The sequence below is a fragment of the Panulirus ornatus genome, chromosome 55, assembly GCF_036320965.1.
Source record: "Panulirus ornatus isolate Po-2019 chromosome 55, ASM3632096v1, whole genome shotgun sequence".
NCBI lineage: Eukaryota > Metazoa > Arthropoda > Malacostraca > Decapoda > Palinuridae > Panulirus > Panulirus ornatus.
The window spans coordinates 28,245,684-28,272,982 of record NC_092278.1 but is presented as its reverse complement, the minus strand read 5'-3'; the positions used below and the strand labels follow the sequence as shown (position 1 = coordinate 28,272,982).

At 41.0% G+C, this 27,299-nt stretch overlaps 1 protein-coding gene across 4 annotated transcripts in view; it reads left to right on the top strand.

Moving 5' to 3' along the window:
* The first annotated feature begins 240 nt into the window (after positions 1-240).
* The window catches only part of LOC139765625 (uncharacterized), a 182,907-nt gene continuing 155,848 nt past the window's right edge, over positions 241-27,299 (top strand). For 2 of the 4 annotated variants that reach the window (XM_071693303.1, XM_071693301.1), the window contains exons 1-2: positions 241-298; positions 1,767-1,881. In XM_071693303.1, the coding sequence (XP_071549404.1) occupies positions 1,792-1,881 (90 nt within the window). In that variant the 5' untranslated portion in view covers positions 241-298; positions 1,767-1,791. The other 2 variants (XM_071693302.1, XM_071693305.1) reach the window with 2 other exon arrangements.

The window sequence follows — 27,299 nt, the reverse complement described above, 5'->3', positions numbered from 1 at the left end:
ACATGCAAGTGATGTTCCCCCCATTCTAGTGGACTAAACAGTCTAACACTTACGTTCACTCTACAAAGTCTTTGGTCAAAAAAGGTAGAACGGGAATTATACTATATTTATTTCATCTGTTAAGTCGTCAGAAAATTTACCCTATAGGAATCACTTATCAAAAACGTAAACAACGGAGGCTCGGCAGCGTTCGCATAAGTTCCTCCGGATGTGTTGCCAGGTGTTCTTTTAGCATTAGGTGTCATGCTAGGATGTCTGTGGATTGGTCAGTCATATGTTTCACATTTGTTTGTGATTGGTAAGTTGTTTGAAAGTCTCGCGGGGAACCTTGTTTTACCATAGGAAGACGAAGTATTTATGAGCCAAGTGTAACCTAGATTACACCAGGTGGGAATTAGTACTATAAGTTGAAGATGATCGTGAAAGGATTGGATAAAGGTGTGAAAGGAAACACTTGTGGAAAATCATCAGGTTACCCTTTCATCGGAAATATCCTGGGTTACTGATATCTTTTGCTGAAATGATATTGCAGTGTTAAGAGAATACAGTAATAGACGTGAATCGTTATTTTCCATTGCTTTATTCAATAAGGCAATAGGAGTGAGGTGTTCTATATATAAGGGGAAATGTAGGCTTAAAGGTAATACTCTTATGAATATCAAACCCTATGAAAACTTCACCTTAGTAACAGAGATCAGCAGCAGATTTATGCCAAAATTGAATTGGCCTGCAGTTAGGTATTATGAAATGACTGTTTAAAGGGGCACTTAGGCCGATTGGTCATCGTCTGTTTTATTTTAATTTATTCGACCAAATGCGATGCCCAGTCATGGTTTATGAATGTATCTTCTGACTAGAATGTTGAACTTTAAGAAGTATGATGACCGTTTTGAACATTTACGTGTTTGCGATGGAAATAAAAGTCAGAATCACTCAAAAGACATCAAAAACCATAGGTAATACATTCAACGAAACCAAACCAAACTCGCTAGATGTTCGATTGGTTATATTAATCTTTAGAATATTTCTCATCTGCCAAGAAGATGGGAAAACGTTTTCAGGGGTTCTGTTGAATTTATTTTGTACTGGTGTTTAACCTCTCATTTTCTTGATATATATAACCGTTGCATCTCTTAAATTGTCACCTCTTTTCTAATCTAATATTCAGTTGTAAACTAATTTTCCAGATTATGCTTTGCAACTCTTTGCTGTTTTCTGTAAGTAGCACAGTATCATACATTGCCCTGACAGCTAATAGATACTGAATTTTGTGTTATTTGAAAAAAAATAAGTGGTTTGCAAATAATTGCTATAAATTTAACATTTTTTTCGGATAATGACAATATTAAGGTAAATTTTGGAGAGTTTAGGTGAGGTTTTCCATAGGATCAGTTGATTATTAACAACTTTTTTATGTATTTTTACATTAGACACTTTTTTTCAAGATCTTATAAACCATCATTTTCGCCTTTTTGTATATGGTAGAATGAAATATGATGTTCCCAATCATGTTCTATCTCTTATTTCTTTCTGTAAAGACTATGCTATCTTTTTTTCTAATCTGTTTTATTGTTATGAAAACAGTGGTTTTGAATTTTTTTTGTTTTACATGTTAGAAAAAGCTGAACTGTAATGTATTGCTAATGATACAGCATTAATTAGCTATATCAGTGCATTCAAAATTATCTGTGATGGTCTTTCATTTTTCCCTTCCTGATAATACAAGAGAGATTATGTGCTTATATAGATATTTTTTATTATTACAGGCTAGCATTGTTTGCAGACTAAGGGATGGCATTTTATATAAAACCTCCAGAGGGTAATATCTCACTCTCAAGATTGTATGAAGATGCAGAAACAAGACTTCTCTTCCTGTGTGAGGTATGTCTAAATTTTATTTGCACTTGTATTTTAAGCTGCTGATTGATTTGGTGATACAAGTTTCATAGTAATTGTTATGTAAAAGAGTTTATTATTACTTGTATGCTGCAATTGTCACAGTTGCATATATATGTATTTACACATTTACCTCTTTTCACTTTCCCATGATGGTTACACTGGTTACACTACGATAGATCAATTAGCAATTTAATTGTTTTCTAGAGACCAGCTCTTGAAAAAAATAATTGGAACAGTGAAAGCTCTTCATTATGTCTTGCAATGTAGGTTTAGGGGAACTGGAACCTCAACAGAAAGTGTCTTTCCTCTTCCAAGCTCATAGCATTGCCTGTAGGAGTATACTCACATTTTTTCTGCATTGAACAATGTAGATATTTTGGAAATACATTTTTGTTTCTTTGTCCTGATTCCAAGGGAGCTCATCAATACTCTTGCAGTGTTTTCAGTTGAAATTATGAAGAATAGCTTATTACAAATATATCTGTAACCAAATTAGATATAGATGCTTATCCCTTTAAATGGTGGCTGACATCATTGATGTTCTGTTAGAAAATGGCAACTAATCCCAATTAATGCTTTAACTTTTCCTGCCTTTGTTTAGATATTTAGTGATATATTACACCATGAATAACCTGTTAAGTACTCGTTCGAGCACTTTATTAGTTTGTTTACTGTGACTCTAGAGAAAGTATTTAGATTGTCGGTGCCCATAGTGATGAAGAGAAACACATATATCAGTTTTAAAAGAAAGTGAAGAAGAATATGGTAATAGATGTGAAGAAAATTGTCTTAGAGAGTGAGTTCAGCATAATTACATGAAAAGGAAGGAGCACTGCAATATGCATTCCTGTTGACCTTAAACTTGTGGGATCAGTTACGGAATTGGTGCACCTGGGGATAGGGTAGAAAGAATACTTCCCATGCATTCCCCTCATGTTGTAGAAGGCGACTAAAAGGGATGGGGGGGCTAGAAACCCTCCCCTCCTTGAATTTTAACTTTCTAAAAGGGGAAACAGAAGAAGGAGTCATGCAGGGAGTGCTCATCCTCCTTGAAGGCTCAGATTAGGGTGTCTTAATGTGTGTGGATGTAACCAAGGTGAGAAAAAAGGTGAGATAGGTAGTATGTTTGAGGAAAGGAACCTGGATGTTTTGGCTCTGTGTGAAATGAAGCTCAAGGGTAAAGGGGAAGAGTGGTTTGCAGTTGTGTTGGGAGTAAAGTCAGGGCTTGGTTAGAGGTCAAGAGCAAAGGAAGGAGTAGCACTACTCCTGAATCAGGAGTTGTGGAAGTGTGTGATAGAATGTAAGAAGGTAGACTCTAGAATGATATAGGTAACTGAAAGTGGATGGAGAGAGATGGGTGATTATTGGTGCCTATGCACCTGGTCATGAGAAGAAAGATCATGAGAAGCAAGTATTTTGGGAGCAGCTGAGTGAGTGTGTTAGCAGCTTTGATGCACGAGACCGGGCTATAGTGATGAATGATTTGAATGCAAAGGTGAGTAGTGTGGCAGTTGAGGGTATAATTGGTGTACATTGGGTGTTCAGTGTTGTAAATGGGAATGGTGAAGAGCTGGTAGATTTGTATGCTGAAAAAGGACTGGTGATTGGGAATGCCTGGTTTAAAAAGAGAGATATATACATAAGTATACGTATGTAAGTAGGAGAGATGGCCAGAGAGCGTTATTGGACTACGTGTTAATTGATAGGCACATGAAAGAGAGACTTTTGGATGTTAATGTGCTGAGAGGGGCAAGTGGAGGTGAAGGTGAAGATTTGTAGAGGTTTTCAGAAAAGAAGAGAGAATGTTGGGGTGAAGAGAGTGGTGAGAGTAAGTGAGCTTGGAAAGGAGAATTGTGTGAGGAAGTACCTGGAAAGATTGAGTGCAGAATGGAAAAAGGTTAGAGCAAATGATGTAAGGGGATTGGGGGAGAAATGGGATGTATTTAGGGAAGCAGTGATGGCTTGTGCAAAAGATGCTTGTGGCATGAGAAAAGTGAGAGGTGGACAGGTTAGAAAGGATAGTAAGTGGTGGGATGAAGAAGTAAGATTGTTAGTGAAAGGGAAGAGAGGGGCATTTGGATGAGTTTTGCAGTCAAGTAGTGCGAATGATTTGGAGATGAGGCAAGAGGTCAAGAGAAAGGTGCAAGAGGTGAAAAAGAGGGCAAATGAGAGTTGGGGTGAGAGAGTATTGATAAACTTTAGGGAGAATCAAAAGATGTTTTGGAAGGAGGTAAATAAAGTGTGTAAGACAAGAGAGCAAATGGGAACATCAGTGAAGGGGGCTAATGGAAAGGTAATAACAAGGAGTGGTGGAGTGAGAAGGAGATGGAGTGAGTATTTTGAAGTTTTGTTGATTGTGTTTGATGATAGAGTGGCAGATATAGGGTGTTTTAGTCGAGGTGGTGTGCGAATTGAGATGGTCCGGGAGAATGGTTTGGTAGACAGAGAAGAGGTATTGAAAGCTTTGCTGAAGATGAAAGCTGGCAAGGCAGCGGATATGGATGATGTTGCAGTGGAATTTATTAAAAAAGGTGGTGACTGTGTTGTTGACTAGTTGGTAAGGATATTCAGTGTATGTATGGTTCATGATGAAGTGCCTGAGGATTGGCAGAATGCATGCATAGTGCCATTGTACAAAGGCAAAGGGGATAAAGGTGAGTGCTCAAATTACAGAGGTATAAGTTTGTTGAGTATTCCTTGGAAATCATATGAGAGGGTATTGATTTAGAGGGTAAAGGCATGTCTAGAGCATCAGATTGGGGAAGAGCAGTGTGGTTTTGGAAGTGGTAGAAGATGTGTGGATCAGGTGTTCGCTTTCAGGTGTTCGCTTTGAAGAATGTATGTGAGAAATACTTAGAAAAACAGGTGGATTTATATGTAGCATTTATGGATCTGGAGAAGGCATATGATAAAGAGTTGATAGAGATGCTCTGTGGAAGGTATTAAGAGTATATTGCATAGGAGGTAAGTTTCTAGAAGCAGTGAAAAGTTTTTATCAAGGATGTAAGGCATATGTACGAGTAGGAAGAGAGGAAAGTGATTGGTTCGCAGTGAATGTCAGTTTGCGGCAGGGGTGCGTGATGTCTCCATGGTTGTTTAATTTGTTTATGGATGGGGTTGTTAGGGAAGTGAGTGCAAGAGTTTTGGAGAGAGGGGCAAGTATGTAGTCTGTTGTGGATGAGAGAGCTTGGGAAGTGAGTCAGTTGTTGTTCGCTGATGATACAGTGCTGGTGGCTGATTTGAGTGAGAAACTACAAAAGTTGATGACTGAGTTTGGTAAAGTGTATGAAAGAAGAAAGCTGAGAGTAAATGTGACTAAGAGCAAGGTTATTAGGTTCAGTGGGGTTGAGGGACAAGCAAATTGGGAGGTAAGTTTGAATGGAGAAAAACTGGAGGAAGTGAAGTGTTTTAGTTATCTGGGAGTGGATTTAGCAGCAGATGGAACCATGGAAGCAGAAGTAAGTCACAGGATGGGGGAGGGGGTGAGGGTTCTGGGAGCACTGAAGAATGTGTGGAAGGCGAGAATGTTATCTCAGAGAGCAAAAATGGGTATGTTTGAAGAAACAGTGGTTTCAACAATGTTATATGGTTGTGAGGCATGGGCTATTAATAGGGTTGTGCAGAGGAGGGTGGATGTGTTGGAAATGAGATGTTTGAGGACAATATGTGATATGAGGTGGTTTGATCATGTAAGTAATGAAAGGGTAAGAGAGATGTGTGGCAATGAAAAGAGTGTGGTTGAGAGAGCAGAGGAGGGTTATTAGAATGGTTTGGGCACTTGGAGAGAATGAGTGAGGAAAGATTGACAAAGAGGATATATGTGTCAGAGGTGTAAGGAATAAGTGGGAGACCAAACTGGAGGTGGAGGGATGGAGTGAAAAAGATTTTGAGTGATTGGGGCCTGAACATAGAGGAGGATGATAGGCGTGCAAGGAATAGAGTGAATTGGAATGGTGTGGTATACTGGGGTCGCCATGCTGTCAGTGGATTTAACCAGGGCATATGAAGTGTCTGGGGCAAACCATCGAAATTTTATGGGACCTGGATGTAAAAAGGGAGCTGTGGTTTCGGTGCATTACACATGACAGCTAGAGACTGAGTGTGAACGAATGTGGCCTTTGTTGTCTTTTCCTAGTGCTACCTTGCGTGCGCAGGGGGACGGGTGCCATTTCAAGTGAGGCAGGGTGGCAGCGGGAATGGATGAAGGCAGCAATTATGAATATGTACATGTGTATATATGTATATGTCTGTGTATGTATATGTATGTATACGTTGAAATGTATAGGTATGTATATGTGCGTGTGTGGGCGTTTATGTGTATGTGGGTGGGTTGGGTCATTCTTTCTTCTGTTTCCTTGCGCTACCTCACTAACGTGGGAGATAGCGACGAAGTATAATGTAAAAATAATGATAGATTTCTTGGTGAGATCACATTCTTGCTGCAGACCTACCTTCACTTAGAACCTCTCACTCTCTTTTCTACCCACTCACAGACATGTCTTAAGTACTCCCTTGATGAAAATTCCTCACTGCTTCAAATAGGTTTTCCCTCTCACACCATATATTTGTGACCTTCCAGAGAGCCTTTCTTTCAATCCTATCAAATGCTTTTTCCAGATCCATAAATGTGAAATACAAATCCTGTTTCTCAAAGTGTTTTTCGCGTGCATCCTTTAAAGCACACACCTGACCCATACATCCTCTAACATTCCTGAAACCAATTGTTACTCCCTAATCTGATGCTGTGTGCATGTACTATTCTCTACGTTACCTTTATATACAACTCACTTGGCACACTTAAACTTGTACTTACTAGGTACACTTAGCAAGCTTATACCAATTAGGCACACTTAACAAACATATATACAAACTAAGCATACTTAACATACTTTTACTTATGTAAATCAAACGTTCACCTTTTTCCCCCTTGCCTTCATGCATTATCCTCACACATGAATTCTGCCAATCTTCATTACAATCTATACGTACAATTGAAAAACTAACCAACTGATCAACAACACAGTCATACTTATTTAAACCTTTCTCTGCATATTTTTCAAGCTGGTTCCTGAAGTGTCATTTATCTGCCAAAAATATTTATTTATTTATATTTATATTTTTTTTTAAACCAGGTATTCCCAATCACCAGTCCTTTTTCAGTACATAAATCTACAAGCTCTTCACCATTTCCATTTACAACACTGAACACCCCATGTATACCAATTATTCCCTCAACTGCCACATTACTCACCTTTGCATTCAAATCACCCATCACTATAGCCCGGTCTCGTGCATCAAAACCACTAACACACTCATTCAGCTGCTCCCAAAACACTTGCCTCTCATGATCTTTCTTCTCATGCCCAGGTGCATATGCACCAACAATCACCCATCTCTCTCCATCAACTTTCAGTTTTAACCATATTAATCGAGAATTTACTTTCTTACACTATCGCATACTCCCACAACTCCTGTTTCAGGAGTAGTGCTGCTCCTTCCTTTGCTCTTGTCCTCTCACTAACCCCTGACTTTACTCCCAAGACATTCCCAAACCACTCTTCCCCTTTACCCTTGAGCTTCGTTTCACTCAGAGCCAAAACATCCAGGTTCCTTTCCTCAAACATACTACCTATCTCTCCTTTTTTCACATCATGGTTACATCCACACACATTTAGACACCCCAGTCTGAGCCTTCGAGGAGGATGAGCACTCCTCGCGTGACTCCTTCTTCTGTTTCCCATTTTAGAAAGTTAAAAAATACAAGGAGGGGAGGATTTCTGGCCCCCCGCTCCCGTCCCGTCTAGTCGCCTTCTACGACACGCGAGGAATGCGTGGGAAGTATTCTTTCACCCCTATCCCCAGGGATAATATACATATATATGCTTATATATATATACATATACACATACATACGCACATATACACACATACACACATATACATATATATACATATGAAAAATGTAAGAAATAATTTAGAAAACTGAAACTTCTAGCGAGGCGTGGGCTATGGATAGAGTTGTGTGCAGGAGGGTGGATGTGCTGGAAATGAGATGTTTGAGGACAATGTGTGGTGTGAGGTGGTTTGATCGAGTAAGTAACGTAAGGGTAAGAGAGATGTGTGGAAATAAAAAGAGCGTGGTTGAGAGAGCAGAAGAGGGTGTTTTGAAATGGTTTGGGCACATGGAGAGAATGAGTGAGGAAAGATTGACCAAGAGGATATATGTGTCGGAGGTGGAGGGAAGGAGGAGAAGTGGGAGACCAAATTGGAGGTGGAAAGATGGAGTGAAAAAGATTTTGAGTGATCGGGGCCTGAACATGCAGGAGGGTGAAAGGAGGGCAAGGAATAGAGTGAATTGGATCGATGTGGTATACCGGGGTTGACGTGCTGTCATTGGATTGAATCAGGGCATGTGAAGCGTCTGGGGTAAACCATGGAAAGCTGTGTAGGTATGTATATTTGCATGTGTGGACGTGTATGTATATACATGTGTATGGGGGTGGGTTGTTCCATTTCTTTCATCTGTTTCCTTGTGCTACCTCGCAAACTTGGGAGACAGCGACAAAGCAAAAAAAAAAAAAATTTATATTGTTTTGTCGATGTCTCCCGCATTAGGGAGGTAGCGCAAGGAAACAAACAAAAGAATGGCCCAACCCAACCACCTACATGTGTATATACATACACGTCCACACACGCAAATATACATGCCTATACATCTCACCGTATACATATATATACACACACAGACATATACATATATACACATGTACATAATTCATACTGGCTGCCATTATTCATTTCATCGCCACCCCGCCACACATGAAATAAAAACCCCCTTCCCCCTTATGTGTGCGAGGTAGCGCTAGGGAAAGACAACAAAGGCCACATTCGTTCACACTCAGTCACTAGCTGTCATTTAATAATGCACTGAAGCCACAGCGCCCTTTCCACATCCAGGCCCCACAGAACTTTCCATGGTTTACCCCAGACGCTTAATATGTCCTGGTTCAATCCATTGACAGCACGTCGACCCCAGTATACCACATCGTTCCTATTCACTCTATTCCTTACACGCCTTTCACCCTCCTGCATGTTCAGGCCCCGATCACTCAAAATCTTTTTCACTCCATCTTTCCACCTCCAATTTGGTCTTCCGCTTCTCATTCCCTCCACCTCTGAACCATATATCCTCTTGGTCAATCTTTCCTCACTCATTCTCTCCATGTGACCAAACCATTTCAAAACACTCTCTCCTGCTCTCTCAACCACACTCTTTTTATTACCACACATCTCTCTTACCTTATTATTACTTACTCGATCAAACCACCTCACACCACATATTGTCCTCAAACATCTCATTTCCAGCACATCCACCCTCCTCCGCACAACTCTATCTATAGCCCATGCCTTGCAGCCATATAACATTGTTGGAACCACTATTCCTACAAACATACCCATTTTTGCTTTCCGAGATAATGTTCTCAGCTTTCACATAATTTTCAGTGCTCCCAGAACTTTTGCCCCTCCCCCCCACCCTATGATTCACTTTCACTTTCATGGTTCCATCCACTGCCAAATCCACTCCCAGATATCTAAAACACTTCACCCTCCAGTTTTTCTCCATTCAAACTTACCTCCCAATTGACTTGTCCCTCAACCCTACTCTACCTAATAACCTTGCTCTTATTCACATTTATTCTCAACTTTCTTCTTTCACACACTTTACCAAACTCAGTCACCAGTTTCTGCAGTTTCTCACACGAATCAGCCACCAGCGCTGTATCATCAGCGAACAACAACTGACTCACTTCCCAAGCTCTCTCATCCACAACAGACTGCATACTTGCCCCTCTTTCCAAAACTCTTGCATTCACCTCCCTAACAACCCCATCCATAAACAAATTAAACAACCATGGAGACATCACACACCTCTGCCGCAAACCTACATTCACTGAGAACCAATCACTTTCATCTCTTCCTACATTTACACATCCTCGACAAAAACTTTTCACTGCTTCTAACAACTTGCCTCCCACACCATATATTCTTAATACCTTCCACAGAGCATCTCTGTCAACTCTATCATATGCCTTCTCCAGATCCATAAATGCTACATACAAATCCATTTGCTTTTCTTAAGTATTTCTCACATACATTCTTCAAAGCAAACACCTGATCCACACATCCTCTACCACTTCTGAAGCCACACTGCTCTTTCCCAATCTGATGCTCAGTACATGCCTTTACCCTCTCAATCAATACCCTCCCATATAATTTACCAGGAATACTCAACAAACTTATGCCTCAGTAATTTGAGCACTCACTTTTATCCCCTTTGCCTTTGTACAAAAAATAAAAAGTATAAATTTTAACCTTTTTTGTTACTTTTTCAATATTGAAAGAAGCTCTGATTTCTGTATTTGAAATGATTTCTTGAAAACCCCCATTGAAAAGTGAAAAATAAGTAAGAGGCCAAAATCATGACAAAATATAAAGCAAGTTATTTAGATAACAATAGCCACCATATAAAGAAGCTGTTTTTATATAGATTTTAAAATAGTTTCTGCAAAATTTGGTAATTTTTAAGAAAAATAAGTGTTTTTGTATGACTTAATGTCATGGCTAATCCTTCAGTATACAATTAGAATGCTATACTAATGTGAAATACTTCTAGACAAATTCATGAAATATATGTACATTATTCAAAACACTATCTCTACATGATTATTCAGCTGAAGCTTATAAGATCCACATTTCAGAGAGGGAGAAGGCATGTACAGAGCATCAGATACGAGGAGCAACGTGGTTTTCGAAGCGATAGAGGATGTGTGGATCAGGTGTTTGCTAAAGAGTGTCTATGAGAAATACTTAGAGTAACAGATGGATTTGTATGTGAAATTTATGAATCTGGAGAAAGCATATGATAGGAGTGATAGAGGTGCTGTGTGGATGAGGGTGGGTGTATTTGAAATGAAATGTTTGAGGACAGTATGTGGTGTGAGATGGCTTGATCAAGTATGAGATGCAAGGGTAAGAGAGAGGTGTGGTAATGAAATGGATGTGGTTGAGAGAGCTGGGAAAGGTGTGGTGGAATGGTTTGGACATACAGGGAGAATGAGTAGGGGAAGGTTGACTAAGAGGATATATGTGTCGGAAATGAATGGAACGATAAGAATGAGGAGACCAAATTAGAGATGGAAGGATGGAGTGTAAAAGATTTTGAGTGATTAGGGCCTGAACATGTAGAGGGGTGAAAGGCTTGCACAGGATAGAGTGAATTGGAAGGATGTGGTATACAGGGATCCACATGCTGCCAATGAACTGAACCATGGCATGTGAAGTGTCTGGGACAAATCATGGATGGTTAAAATGCTATTGGTAAACAAGTGTCACTGGATGCTGGTGTTTGGGTCTGGCATCATGCCTGTCATAAAATTTTTATAATGTGGAGAGGAAAGGGAACTGTTTAAAAATTTTGCTTAAGACAAAGCTATCCAGTTTGTAGAGACCTTCACTAATATCAATGTTACAGTTCTTTCTGCATTTGATAATAGAATATTCAATGATATTACTTGTGGGAAAGGAGTTGCAGTTGATCACTGAATTGGCATTACTCCAGTCAGTACAATGGTCATGATTTTTAACATGATTGAACAAAGTATTTGAGACTTATCCTGCTCTTATACTATATTTATATTGCTTAAGTCTAACATAAAGATCCTTACCATTCTGCCCAACATAAAACATATTACAGTTTTTACCAGGTATTCTTTAAACACAGCCTGCATTATTTTCTGGTGAGTTTTTGATTAAGATATTCTTTATAGATTTGTTATTGCTGAAGGCTACATTTTGATTACATTAGTAATGTAAAATTATTACTAAAAGGGAGAACTAATAGATTCTTGGCATCAAGGGGATGTTTGGGTTTAACTCTATAAAATGATTTCTTTGCCAACTTAAGGGATTTATTAATGAAAGATGTGGGATATGCCTTTCACCCTCCTGTATGTTCAGGCATCGATCGCTTGAAATCTTTTTCACTCCATTCTTCCACCTCCAATTTGGTCTCCCACTTCTTGTTCTCTCCATACATACATCCTCTTTGTCAACCTTTCTTCACTCATTCTCTCCATATGTCCAAATCATTTCAACACACCCTCTTCTACTCTTTCAACCATACTCTTTTATTACCACACATTTCATTTACCCTTTCAGTACTTACTTGATCAGACCACCTCACACCACATGCTGTCTTCAAACATTTCTTTTCCAACACATCCACCCTCCTTTGTCCAACGCTATCTATAGCTCATGCCTCATAGCCATATAATATTGTTAGAACTATTAATCCTTCAAATATACCCATTTTTGCTCTGAGCTAACGTTCTCTCTTTCCACACATTCTTCATTGCTCCCAAAACCTTCACCCCCTCCCCAACCCTATGACTCACTTCCGCTTCCATGGTCCCATTTGCTTCCAAGTCCACTCCCAGATATCAAAAACACTTCATTTCCTCCAATTATCCCATTCAAGCTTACATCTCAACTAACTTGTCCATCTACCTGTGCTGAAGCTGATAACCTTTATCTTATTCACATTTACTCTCAACTTTCTCCTTTCACACTTTTCCAAACTCAGTCACCAACTTCTACAGTTCCTCTTTTGAATCAGCCACCAGTGCTGTATCATCAGTGAACAACAATTGACTCCCTTCCCAGTCCCTCTCATCCCCAACAGACTGCATACTTGCCACTATCTCTAAAACTCTTGCATTTACCTCCATAACCACCCATCCATAAACAAAGCAAACAACCATTGTGCCATCATACACCCCTGCCACAAAGCGACTTTCACTGGGAACCAGTCACTCTCCTCTCTTTCTACTCGTACACATGCCTTACACCTGTGATAAATACTTCTTACCGCTTTTAGCAGCTTTACCTCCCACACCATATTCTTAAGACCTTCCAGAAAGCATCTCTGTCAACACTATCATATCATCTCCAAATTCATAAATACCACATACAAATATATCTGTTTTTCTTAGTATTTCTCACTTGCATTCTTCAAAGTAAACATCTGATCCTCACATTCTCCGCTACCTCTGAAACCACACTGCGCCTCCCCAATCTGATGCTCTGTACATACCTTAACCCTCTCAGTCAATACCCTCCCATATAATTTTTCAGTTATACTCAACAAACGTATGCCTCTGTAGTTTGAACAGTCACCTTTATCCCCTTTGCCTTTGTACATTGGCACTATACATGCATTCTGCCAATCCTTGGCACTTCATCATGATCCATACATACACAGAAGATCCTTCCCAGCTAATCAACAATACAGTCACCCCCTTTCTTAATAGACTCAACTGCAGTACCATCCAAACCTGCTGCCTTCCTGGATTTCATCTTCAGCAAGGCTTTCACCACCACTTCTCTATTCACCCAACCACTCTTCATGACTCTTACTTCGCATACCACCCTGACTAAAACGCCCTGCATATGCCACTCTTATCAAACAGATTTAACTCCCTTTCTTAATGAATTCAACTACAATACCATCCAAACCTGCCACCTTCCTGGATTTCATCTTCAGCAAGGCTTTCACCACCTCTGCTCTTTTCACCCAACCACTCTTCTTGACTCTCTCACTTCGCACACCACCCTGACCAGTACGCTCTACATCTGCCACTGTCATCAAACACATTCAACAGTCTTTCAAAACACTCATTCCATCACTAGCTGTTATCAATCCTGTTATATACATATGTATGTTTATATACTTCCTTTATTGAATTATATATATATACAGAAGCTGGTGACTGAGTTTGGTAAAGTGCGTGAAAGAAGAAAGTTGAGAGTAAATGTGAATAAGAGCAAGGTTATTAGGTACAGGAGGGTTGAGGGTCAAGTCAATTGAGAGGTAAGTTTGAATGGAGAAAAACTGGTGGAAGTGAAGTGTTTTAGATATCTGGGAGTGGATTTGGCAGCGGATGGAACCATGGAAGCAGAAGTGAATCATAGGGTGGGGGAGGGGGCGAAAATTCTGGGAGCGTTGAAGAATGTGTGGAAGTTGAGAACATTATCTTGGAAAGCAAAAATGGGTATGTTTGAAGGAATAGTGGTTCCAGCAATGTTGTCTGGTTGCGAGGCGTGGGCTATGGATAGAGTCGTGCGGAGGAGGGTGGATGTGCTGGAAGTGAGATGTTTGAGGACAATATCTGGTGTGAGGTGGTTTGATCGAGTAAGTAATAATAGGGTAAGAGAGATGTGTGGTAATAAAAAGAGTGTGGTTGAGAGAGCAGAAGAGGGTGTTTTGAAATGGTTTGGTCACATGGAGAGAATGAGTGAGGAAAGACTGACCAAGAGGATATATGTGTCAGAGGTGGAGGGAACGAGGAGAAGTGGGAGACCAAATTGGAGGTGGAAAGATGGAGTGAAAAAGATTTTGAGTGATCGGGGCCTGAACATGCAGGAGGGTGAAAGGCGCGCAAGGATTAGAGTGAATTGGAACGATGTGGTATATTGGGGTCGATGTGCTGTCAGTGGATTGAACCAGGGCATGTGAAGCGTCTGGGGTAAACCATGGAAAGTTGGGTGGGGCCTGGATGTGGAAAGGGAGCTGTGGTTTCGGTGCATTATTACATGACAGCTAGAGACTGAGTGTGAACGAATGTGGCCTTTGTTGTTTTTTCCTCGCACTACCTCGCACACATGAAGGGGGAGGGGGTTGTTATTCCATATGTGGCGAGGTGGCGATGGGAATGAATAAAGGCAGATAGTATGAATTATGTACATGTGTATATGTGTATATGTCTGTGTGTGTTTATATTATACGTTGAGATGTATAGGTATGTATATTTGTGTGTGTGGACGTGTATGTATATACATGTGTATGTGGGTGGGTTGGGCCATTCTTTCGTCTGTTTCCTTGCGCTACCTCGCTAACGTGGGAGACAGCGACAAAGCAAATAATAATAATAATAAAAACATTATTAGTCATGTTATTCTTACCAAAGTTAAGATGTGTTTATTCCTGTATAATCATAATGTATTAGGCTGGTAGTGCGAGAATGTTGAAAATAAGCCACTCTAACTAGAGTTTGTGCATAGCATGTTTATTCCTGTATAATCATAATGTATTAGGCGGGTAGTGCGAGAATGTTGAAAATAAGCCACCCTAACTAGAGTTTGTGCGTAGCTTCCTTTTCTCTCATTAAAATCACGTAAGATATTACATTGGTGATGAGGATGGGACATACAAGGTGGTGGTGACATCTTTGAGAGAGGCTAGTGACCACTGAAGGAAAGGCTTCTCTGAATGTGGAGAACTATAGTGAATAGGGCAATAATGGCTGGTGTCAGTGGATACATTGGATGAGTGAGGGAGTACAATGCAGACAGGGAGAATTTTGCATCATATTGCAAGAGAATTGACCTCTTCTTCCTGGCAAATGAATTAATGGATGATGGAGGTGATGTTCAGAAGAAGAAAGCCCTTGAGAAAAGGAAAGCAGTCTTTTGACTGGTAGGAGCTGGTCAATTTGCTTTCCCCTGTCAGAGCCAAAGATACGACACTGAGTCAGTTTCCCAAGACTCTGAAGCAACATTTTGATCCTGCTCCTGTTGAGATTGCTGAAAATTACAAATTTGGCACAGGAGATAAAGAATATATAGTAAATTTGGACAGTTCTTGAATCCGAACTCTAAGAGGCAGGTTTGAGATAGGTCTGAATTATGAAAAAATACAAATTAGCTTTTGAAAAAGCTTGTCTGATAGCTACAAACTTGGAACTAGCTGAGAAAAACTAGAGAATTTGGTAGTGAATCAGTTGGCAGTAGTGGCTTAATGTGTAAAGTGACTTTACCTAGATGGAAGAATTATTCCACAAAACAAGGAACACATGTTGATTTAAAGTTTAAGAGATGCCTAAGGAAACATGAAAGCTTTAATTGCAAGATCAAAAATTCAAGATATTACACTTGTGAGTGTATTGAACATATTGCTTCCGCCTGTACAGCCTCTGGCGGAAGTGGTAAAGGTAAATTATATTGAAGATACTGAGAAAGAAATGAAAGAGTATTAAAGAGTGTTATTAATTCTGAATCTGTTTACTATTTACACCAGTCATGAAGGAAAAGTTGGAGATAGGGATAATGTGGACTTGTGCATTAATGATACACCAGCAGCCATGTAAGTAGACACTGTAGCTTATTTCTCTTTAATGAATAAAGATATGTATGAAAGGTTATTTGCACATGTTTTATGTTAAGAACCTTCAGTGGAGAGATTTTGAACAAAGAAGGGAAACTACAATGTGAGGTAAAGTACAAAAATCTGAATTTGAAGTTGCTATTGATTGTAGCTGGTTATGACCCGGTATACCACATAATTCTAATTCACTCTATTTCTTACATACTTCTTACCCTCCTGTATGTTCAGGCCCTGTTCGCTCAGATTCTTTCTCACTCCATCCTTCCACCTCCAATTTGGTTACCCACTTCTTGGTCCCTCCACCTTTGACACACATATTCTCTTTGTCAACCTCTCCTTGCTCATTCTTTCCATATGTCCAGACCATTTCAACACACCCTCTTCTGCTCTCTCACCCACACCCTTTTTATTTCCACACATCTCTCTTACCCTTTCATTACTTTCTCAATCAAACCACCTCACACCACATATTGTCCTCAAACATTTAATTTCCACCACATCCACCCTTCTCGTAACCATATAGTATTGTTGGAACTACAATTCCTTCAAACCACAGAGGCATAAGTTTCCTGGGTATCTCTGGAAAATTGTATGGGAAGGTATTGATTGAGAGGGTGAAGGCATGTACAGAGCATCAGATTGGGGAGGAGCAGTGTGGTTTCAGAAGAGGTACAGGATGTGTGGATCAGGTGTTTGCTTTGAAGAATGTGTGTGAGAAATATTTAAAAAACAGTTGGATTTGTATATGGCATTTATAGATCTGGAGTTGGCATATGATAGTGTTGATAGAAATGCTGTATGGAAGGTCTTAAGAGTATATGGTGTAGGAGGTAAGCTGTTAGAAGCAGTGAAAAGTTTATCAAGGATGTAAGGCATGTGTACAGGTAGGAAAAGAAGAGTGACTGGTTCCCAGTGAAGGTCAGTCTGCGGCAGGGGTGCATGTTGTGTCCATGGACGTTTGATTTGTTTATGGATGGAGTGGTTAGGGAAGGCAAATGCAAGAGTTTTAGAGAGAGGTGCAAGTATGCAGTATGTTGGGAATGAGAGGGCTTGGGAAGTGAGTCAGTTACTGTTCGCTGATACAACACTTGTGTCTGATTCAAGTGAGAAACTGCAGAAGTTGGTGACTGAGTTTGGAAAAGTGTGTGAAGGGAGAAATTTGAGAGTAACTGTGAATAAGAGCAAGGTTATTAGGTTCAGCATGGTTAAGGGACAAGTTTTTGGGATGTACATTTGTATGGAGAAAAATTGGAGGAAGTGAAGTGTTTTAGATATCTGGGAGTGGATTTGGCAGCGGATGGAACCATGAAAGCGGAAGTGAGTCAAAGGGTGGGAGAGGGCTCGAAGGTTCTGGAAGCAAAGATTATCTCAGAGAGCAAAAATGGGTATGTTTGAAGGAATAGTCTTTGCTTTGAAGAATGTATGAGAAAAATACTTAGAAAAACAGATGGATTTGTATGTAGCATTTATGGATCTGGAGAAGGCATTTCATAGAGATGCTTTGTGGAAGGTAATAAGAGTATATGGTGTGGGAGGTAAGTTACTAGTAGCAGTGAAAAGTTTTTATCGAGGATGTAAGGCATGTGTATGAGTAGGAAGAGAGGAAAGTGATTGGTTCCCAATGAATGTCGGTTTGTGGCAGGGGTGCGTGATGTCTCCATGGTTGTTTAATTTGTTTATGGATGGGGTTGTTAGGAAGGTGAATGCAAGAGTTTTGTAGAGAGGGGCAAGTATGCAGTCTGTTGTGGATGAGAGGGCTTAGGAAGTGAGTCAGTTGTTTGCTGATGATACAGCCCTGGTGGCTGATTTGGGTAAAAAACTGCAGAAGCTGGTGACTGAGTTTGGTAAAGTGTGTGAAAGAGGAAAGCTGAGAGTAAATGTGAATAAGAGCAAGGTTATTAGGTTCAGTAGGGTTGAGGGAAAAGAAAATTGGGAGGTAAGTCTGAATGGAGAAAAACTGGCAGAAGTGAAGTGTTTTAGATATCTGGGAGTGAATTTGGCAGCGGATGTAACCATGGAAGCAGAAGTGAGTCACAGGGTGGGGAGGGGGCGAAAGTTCTGGGAGCAGTGAAGTATGTGTGGAAAGTGAGAACGTTATCTTGGAGAGCAAAAATGGGTATGTTTGAAGGAATAGTGGTTCGAGCAATATTATATGGTGGTGAGGCATGGGCTATTGATAGGGTGGTGCGGAGGAGAGTGAGTGTTGGAAATGAGATGTTTAAGGACAATATGTGATGTGGGGTTTTGATCGAGTAAGTAATGGAAAGGTGAGAGGGATGTATGTTAATAAAAAGTGTGGTTGAGAGAGCAGAAGAGGGTGTATTGAAATGGTTTGGTCACATTGAGAGAATGAGTGAAGAAAGATTGACAAAGGGGATATATGTGTCAAAGGTGGAGGGAAGAGTGAGAAGTAGGAGACCAAATTGGAGGTGGAAGGATATAGAGAAAAAGATTTTGAGCGATCCGGGCCTGATTCAATCCACTGACAGCACGTCAACCCCGGTATACCACATCGATCCAATTCACTCTATTCCTTGCCCTCCTTTCATCCTCCTGCATGTTCAGGCCCCGATCACACAAAATCTTTTTCACTCCATCTTTCCACCTCCAATTTGGTCTCCCACTTCTCCTCGTTCCCTCCACCTCCGACACATATATCCTCTTGGTCAGTCTTTCCTCACTCATTCTCTCCATGTGCCCAAACCATTTTAAAACACCCTCTTCTGCTCTCTCAACCACGCTCTTTTTATTTCCACACATCTCTCTTACCCTTATGTTACTTACTCGATCAAACCACCTCACACCATGCATTGTCCTCAAACATCTCATTTCCAGCACATCCATCCTCCTGCGCACAACTCTATCCATAGCCCACGCCTCGCAACCATACAACATTGTTGGAACCACTATTCCTTCAAACATACCCATATTTGTTTTCCGAGATAATGTTCTCGACTTCCACACATTCTTCAAGGCTCCCAGGATTTTCGCCTCCTCCCCCACCCTATGATCCACTTCCGCTTCCATGGTTCCATCTGCTCCCAGATCCACTCCCAGATATCTAAAACACTTTACTTCCTCCAGTTTTTCTCCATTCAAACTTACCTCCCAATTGACTTGACCCTCAACCCTACTGTACCTAATAACCTTGCTCTTATTCACATTTACTCTTAACTTTCTTCTTTCACACACTTTACCAAACTCAGTCACCAGCTTCTGCAGTTTCTCACACGAATCATCCACCAGCGCTGTATCATCAGGGAACAACTGACTCACTTCCCAAGCTCTCATCCACAACAGACTGCATACTTGCCCCTCTTTCCAAAACTCTTGCATTTACCTCCCTAACAACCCCATCCATAAGTAAATTAAACAATCATGGAGACATCACACACCCCTGCCACAAACCTGCATCCACTGAGAACCAATCACTTTCCTCTCTTCCTACACGTACACATGCCTTACACCCTCGATAAAAACTTTTCACTGCTTCTAACAACTTGCCTCCCACACTGTATATTCTAAATACCTTCCACAGAGCATCTCTATCAACTCTATATATACACACACAGGCATATACATATATACACATGTACATAATTCATACGATCTGCACTTATTCATTTCCGTTGCCACCGCGCCACACATGAAATGAAAACTGCCTCCCTCCGCATGTCCGCAAGGTAGCACTAGCAAAAGACAACAAAGGCCACATTCGTTCACACTCAGTCTCTAGCTGTCATGTATAATGCACCGAAACCACAGCTCCCTTTCCACATCCAGGCCCCACAAAACCTTCCATGGTTTACCCGAGACTCTTCACATGCCCTGGTTCAATCCATTGACAGCATGTTGACCCTGGTAAACCACATCGTTCCAATTCACTCTATTCCTTGCATGCTTTTCACCCTCCTGCATGTTCAGGGCTCGATCGCTCAAAATCTTTTTCATTCCATCTTTCCACCTCCAATTTGGTCTCCCACTTCTCCTTGTTCCCTCCACTGCTGACACATATATCCTCTTTGTCAGTCTTTCCTCACTCATTCTCTCCATGTGACCAAACCATTTCAAAACACCCTTTTCTGCTCTCGCAACCACACTTTTTGTTACTGCGCATCTCTCTTACCCTTTTATTACTTACTTGATCAAACCACCTCATACCACATGTTGTCCTCAAACATCTCATTTCCAACACATCCACCATCCTCTGCACAACTCTATCTATTGCCCAAGCCTCGCAAACATATAACATTGTCAGAACCACTATTCCTTCAAACATACCCATTTTTTGCTTCCCAAGATAACATTCTCGCCTTCTAAACATTTTTCACCGCTCCTTGAACTTTCTCCCCCTCCCCCCCCATATGACTCACTTCCGCTTCCATGGTTCCATCCGCTGCCAAATCCACTCCCAGATATCTAAAACACTTAACTTCCTCCAGTTTTTCTCCATTCAAGCGTACCTCCCAATTGACTTGTCCCTCAACCCTACTGTACCAAATAACCTCACTCTTATTCACATTTACTCTCAGCTTTCTTCTTTCACACACTTTACCAAACTCAGTCACCAGTTTCTGCAGTTTCTCACCTGAATCAGCCACCAGCGCTGTATCATCAGTGAAGAACAATTGACTCACTTCCCAAGCTCTCTCATCCTTAACAGACTGCATGCTTGCCCCTCTTTCCAAAATTCTTGCATTCACCTCCCTAACAACCCCATCCATAAACAAATTGAACAACCATGGAGACATCACACACCTCTGCCGTAACCGACATTCACTGAGAACCAATAACTTTCCTCTCTTCCTACTTGTACACATGCCTTACATCCTCAATAAAAACTTTTCACTGATTCTAAGAACTTGCCTCCCACAACATATATTCTTAATACCTTCCACAGAGCATCTCTGTCAGCTCTATCATATGCCTTCTCCAGATCCATAAATGCTACATACAAATCCATTTGCTTTTCTAAGTATTTCTCACATATATTCTTCAAGGCAAACACCTCATCCACACATCCTCTACCACTTCTGAAACCACACTGCTCTTCCCCAATCTGATGCTCTGTACATGCCTTCACCCTCTCAATCAATACTCTCCCATATAAATTCCCAGGAATACTCAACAAACTTATACCTCTGTAATTTGAGCACTCACCTTTATCCCCTTTGCCTTTATGCAATGGCACTATGCAAGCATTCCGCCAATCCTCAGGCACCTCACCATTAGTCATACATACATTGAATAACCTTACCAACCAGCCAACAACACAGTCACCCCCTTTTTAATAAATTCCACTGCAATTCCATCCAAACTCGCTGCCTTGCCGGCTTTCATCTTCTGCAAAGCTTTTACTACCTCTTCTTTGTTTACCAAATCATTCTCCCCAACCCTCTCACTTTGCACACCACCTTGACCAAAACACCCTATATCTGGCACTCTATCATCAAACACATTCAAAATACTCACTCCATCTGCTCACATCATCACAACTTGTTATTACCTGCCCATTTGTTCTCTTGTCTTACGCACTTTATTTAGCTCCTTCCATAACATCTTTTTACCCTCCCTAAAATTTAATGATGCTCTCTCACTCCAACTCTCATTTGACCTCTTTTTCACCTCCTGCACCTTTCTCTTGACCTCCTGCCTCTTTCTTTTATACATCTCACAGTCATTTGCACTATTTCCCTGCAAAAACCATCCAAATGCCTCTCTCTTCTCTTTCACTAATAATTCTTACTTCTTCATCCCACCACTCACTACCCTTTCTAATCTGCCCACCTCCCATTCTTCTCATGCCACATGCATCTTTTGCGCAAGCCATCACTGCTTCCTTAAATACATCCCATTCCTCCCCCACTCCCCTTACATCCTTTGCTCTCACCTTTTTCATTCTGCATTCAGTCTCTCCTGGTACTTTCTTACACAAGTCTCCTTCCCAAGCTCACTTACTCTCACCATTCTCTTCTTCCCAACATTCTCTCTTCTTTTCTGAAAACCTCTACAAATCTTCACCTTCACCTCCATAAGATAAAGATCAGAAATCCCTCCAGGTGCACCTCTCAGCACATTAACATCCAAAAGTCTCTCTTGCGTGCCTACAAATAACACGTAATCCAATAACGCTCTCAGGCTATCTCTCCTACTCTCATACGTATACTTATGTATATCTCTCTTTTTAAACCTGGTATCCCCAATCACTAGTCCTTTTTCAGCAAACAAATCTACAAGCTCTTCATCGTCTCCCCTTACAACACTGACCACCCCATGTACACCAATTATTCCCTCAACTGCCACATTACTCACCTTTGCATTCAAATCACCCATCACTATAACCTGGTCTCGTGCATCAAAACTACTAACACCCTATTTCAACTGCTCCCAAAACACTTGCCTCTCATGATCTTTCTTCTCATACCCAGGTGCATAGGCACCAATAATCACCCATCTCTCTCCATCCATTTTCACTTTTACCCATATCAATCTAAAGTTTACTTTTTTACATTTCATCACATACTCCCACCACTTCTGTTTCAGGAGTAGTGCTACTCCTTCCCTTGTTCTTGTCCTCTCACCAACCCCTGACTTTACTCCCAAAACATTTCCAAACCACTCTTCCCCTTTACCCTTGAGCTTCGTTTCACTCAGAGCTAAAACGTCCAGGTTCCTATCCTCAAACATACTACCTTTCTCTCCTTTTTTCTCATCTTGGTTACATCCACACACATTTAGACGTGCCAATCTGAGCCTTAGAGGAGGATGAGCACTCCTTGTGTGACTCCTTCTTTTGTTTCCCCTTTTAGAAAGTTAAAATACAAGGAGGGAAGGGTTTCTAGCCCCCGCTCCTGTCCTTTTTAGTCGCCTTCTATGACACGTAAGGAATGCGTGGGAAGTATTCTTTCCATCAATCCTCAGGCACTTCACCATGAGCCATACATACGTCGAATATCCTCACCAATCTGTCAACAACACAGTCACCCCCTTTTTTAATAAATTCAACTGCAATACCATCCAAACCCAGTGCCTTGCCGGCTTTCATCTTCTGCTAAGCTTTCACTACCTCTTCTCTTTTTACTAAATCATTCTCCCTGGTCCTCTCACTTCGCACACCACCTCGACCAAAACACCCTATATCTGCCACTCTATCATCTAACACGTTCAACAAACTTTCAAAATGCTCACAACATCTCACATCACTACTACTTGTTATTACCTCCCAATTATCCCCCTTCACTGATGTTCCCATTTGTTCTCATGTCTTGTGCATTTATTTACCTCCTTCCAAGACATGTTTATATCCTCCCTGAACTTTAATGATACTCTCTCACCCTAACTTCCCTTTGCCCTTTTTTTCACCTCTTGCACCTTTCTCTTGACGTCCTGCCTCTTTCTTTCTGCAAAAATTGTCTATATGCCTCTCTCTGCTCTTTCAATAATAATATTACTTCTTCATCCCACCACTCACTACCCTTTCTAATCTGCCCGCCTCCCATGCTTTTCATGCCACAAGCATCTTTTGCGCAAGCCATCACTGCTTCCCTAAATACATCCCATTCCTCCCTGAATCCCCGTACGTCCTTTGCTCTCACCTTTTTCCGTTCTGCACTGAGTCTCTTCTGGTACTTACTCACACAAGTCTCCTTGCCAAGCTCACTTGCTCTCACCACTTTTCACCCCAACATTTTCCCTTCTTCTCTGAAAACCTCTACAAATCTTCACCTTTGCCTCCATAACGTAATGATCAGACATCCCCCAGTTGCATCTCTCAGCACATTAACATCCAAAAGTCTCTCTTTCATGTGCCTATCAATTAACAGTTAATCCAATAATGCTCTCTGGCCTTCTCTCCTACTTACATACATACAATTATGTATATCTCTTTTTAAACCTGGTATTCCCAGTCACCAGTCCTTTTTTAGCACACAGATCTAGAAGCTCTTCACCATTTCCCCTTACAACGCTGACCACCCCATGTACACCAATTATTCCCTCAACTGCCACATTACTCACCTTTGCATTCAAATCACCCATCACTATAATCTGGTCTCGTGCATCAAAACTGTTATTGTATAAAGTGCCATGCACAAAGGCAAAGGGATTAAAGGTGAGTATTCAAAGGTATACGTTTGTTGAGTATTCCTGGGAAATTATATGGGATGGTATTGATTGAGAGGGTGAAGGCATGTACAGAGCATCAGATTGGAGAAGAGCAGTGCGGTTTCAGAAGTGGTAGAGGATGTGTGGATCAGGTGTTTGCTTTGAAGAATGTATGTGAGAAATACTTAGAAAACAAGTGGATTTATATGTATGGATCTAGAGAAGGCATATGATAGAGTTCATAGAGATGCTCTGTGGAAGGTATTAAGGGTATATTGTGTGGGAGGGAAGTTGCTAGAAGCAGTGAAAAGTTTTTATCGACGATGTAAGGTATGTGTATGAGTAGGAAGAGAGGAAAGTGATTGGTTCCCAGTGAATGTCAGTTTGCGGCAGGGGTGCGTGATGTCTCCATGGTTGTTTAATTTGTTTATGGACAGGGTTGATAGGAGGTGAATGCAAGAGTTTTGAAGAGAGGGGCATGTATGCAGTCTGTTATGGATGAGAGAGCTTGGGAAGTGAGTCAGTTGTTGTTCACTGATGATACATCGCTGGTGGCTGATTCGGGTGAGAAACTGCAGAAGCTGATGACTGAGTTTGGTAAAGTGTATGAAAGAAGAAAGCTGAGAGTAAATTGTGAATAAGAGTAAGGTTATTAGGTATAGTAGGGTTGAGGGACAAGTCAGTTGGGAGGCAAGTTTGAATGGAGGAAAACTGGAGGAAGTGAAGTGTTTTAGATATCTAGGAGTGGATTTGGCAGCAGATGAAATGGTGATAGCAGAAGTGAGTCACAAGGTATGGGAGGAAGCAAAGGTTCTGGGAATGTTGAAGAATGTGTGGATGGTGAGAACATTATCTCAGAAAGCAAAAATGGGTATGTTTGAGGGAATAGTGGTTCCAACAATGTTATATGGTTGCTAGGCCTGGGCTATAGATAGGGTTGTTCGGAGGATGGTGGATGTGTTGGAATTGATATGTTTGAGGTGATTTGATCGAGTAAGTAATGAAAGGGTGAGAGAGATGTGTGGTAATGAAAAGAGTGTGGTTGAGAGAACAGAAGAGGGTGTATTGAATGAAAGGGTTTGGTCACATTGACAAAGAGGATATATGTGTCAGAGGTGGAGGGAAAAAGAAATGGGAGACCAAATTGGAGGTGGAAGGACAGAGTGAAAAATATTTTGAGCCATTGGGTCCTGAATATGGAGGAGGGTGAAAAGTGTGCAAGGATTAGAGTGAATTGGAACGATGTGATATACTGGGGTAGATGTGTAGTCAATGGATTGAACCAGGGCATGTGAAGCATCTGTGGTAAACCATGGAAAGTTTTATGGGGCCTGGATATGGAAGCAGAACTATGGTTTCTGTGCAATATACATGACAGCTAGAGACTGAGTGTGAAAGAATGTGGCCTTTGTTGTCTTTTCCTAGCGCTACCTCTCGCACGTGCAGGATGAGGGGGATGGGTTTCATTTCATGTGTGACGGGATGGCGACGGGAATGAATGAGGGCAGGAAGTATGAATTATCTACATGTGTCTATATGTATATTTCTGTGTATGTATACATATGTATACATTGAAATGTATGTATATTTGCCTGTGTTGGCATTTATGTATATACATGTGTATATGGGTGGGTTGAGCCATTCTTTCATCTGTTTCCTTGTGCTGCCTCGCCAACACGGGAGACAGCAACAAAATATGATAAAATATATATATATATATATATATATATATATATATATATATATATATATATATATATATATATATATATATATACATACATATATTTATTTATTTTGCTTTGTCGCTGTCTCCCGCGTTTGCGAGGTAGTGCAAGGAAACAGACGAAAGAAATGGCCCAACCCACCCTCATACACATGTATATACATACACGTCCCCACACGCAAGTATATATACCCATACATCTCAATGTACACATATATATACACACATAGACATATACATATATACGCATGCACACAATTCACACTGTCTGCCTTTATTCATTCCCATTGCCACCTCGCCACACATGGAATAACATCCCCCTCCCCCCCTCATGTGTGTGAGGTAGTGCTAGGAAAAGACAACAAAGGCCCCATTCGTTCACACTCAGTCTCTAGCAGTCATGCAATAATGCCCGAAACCACAGCTCCCTTTCCACATCCAGGCCCCACACAACTTTTCATGGTTTACCCCAGACGCTTCACATGCCCTGATTCAATCCATTGACAGCACATCGACCCTGGTATACCACATCGATCCAATTCACTCTATTCCTTGCCCGCCTTTCACCCTCCTGCATGTTCAGGCCCCGATCACTCAAAATCTTTTTCACTCCATCTTTCCACCTCCAATTTGGTCTCCCTTTTTCTCCTCGTGCCCTCCACCTCCAACACATTTATCCTCTTGGTCAATCTTTCCTCACTCATTCTCTCCATGTGCCCAAACCATTTCAAAACACCCTCTTCTGCTCTCTCAACCACGCTCTTCTTATTTCCACACATCTCTCATACCCTTACATTACTTACTCGATCAAACCACCTCACACCACATATTGTCCTCAAACATCTCATTTCCAGCACATCCACCCTCCTGCGCACAACTCTATCCATAGCCCACGCCTCGCAACCATACAACATTGTTGGAACCACTATTCCTTCAAACATACCCATTTTTGTTTTCTGAGATAATATTCTCGACTTCCACACATTCTTCAAGGCTCCCAGGATTTTCGCCCTCTCCCCCACCCTATGATTCACTTCCACTTCCATGGTTCCATCCGCTGCCAGATCCACTCCCAGATATCTAAAACACTTTACTTCCTTCCGTTTTTCTCCATTCAAACTTACCTCCCAATTGACTTGACCCTCAAACCTACTGTACCTAATAACGTTGCTCTTATTCACATTTACTCTTAACTTTCTCCTTTCACACACTTTACCAAACTCAGTCACCAGCTTCTGCAGTTTCTCACATGAATCAGCCACCAGCGCTGTATCATCAGCGAACAACAACTGACTCACTTCCCAAGCTCTCTCATCCCCAACAGACTTCATTCTTGCCCCTCTTTCCAAA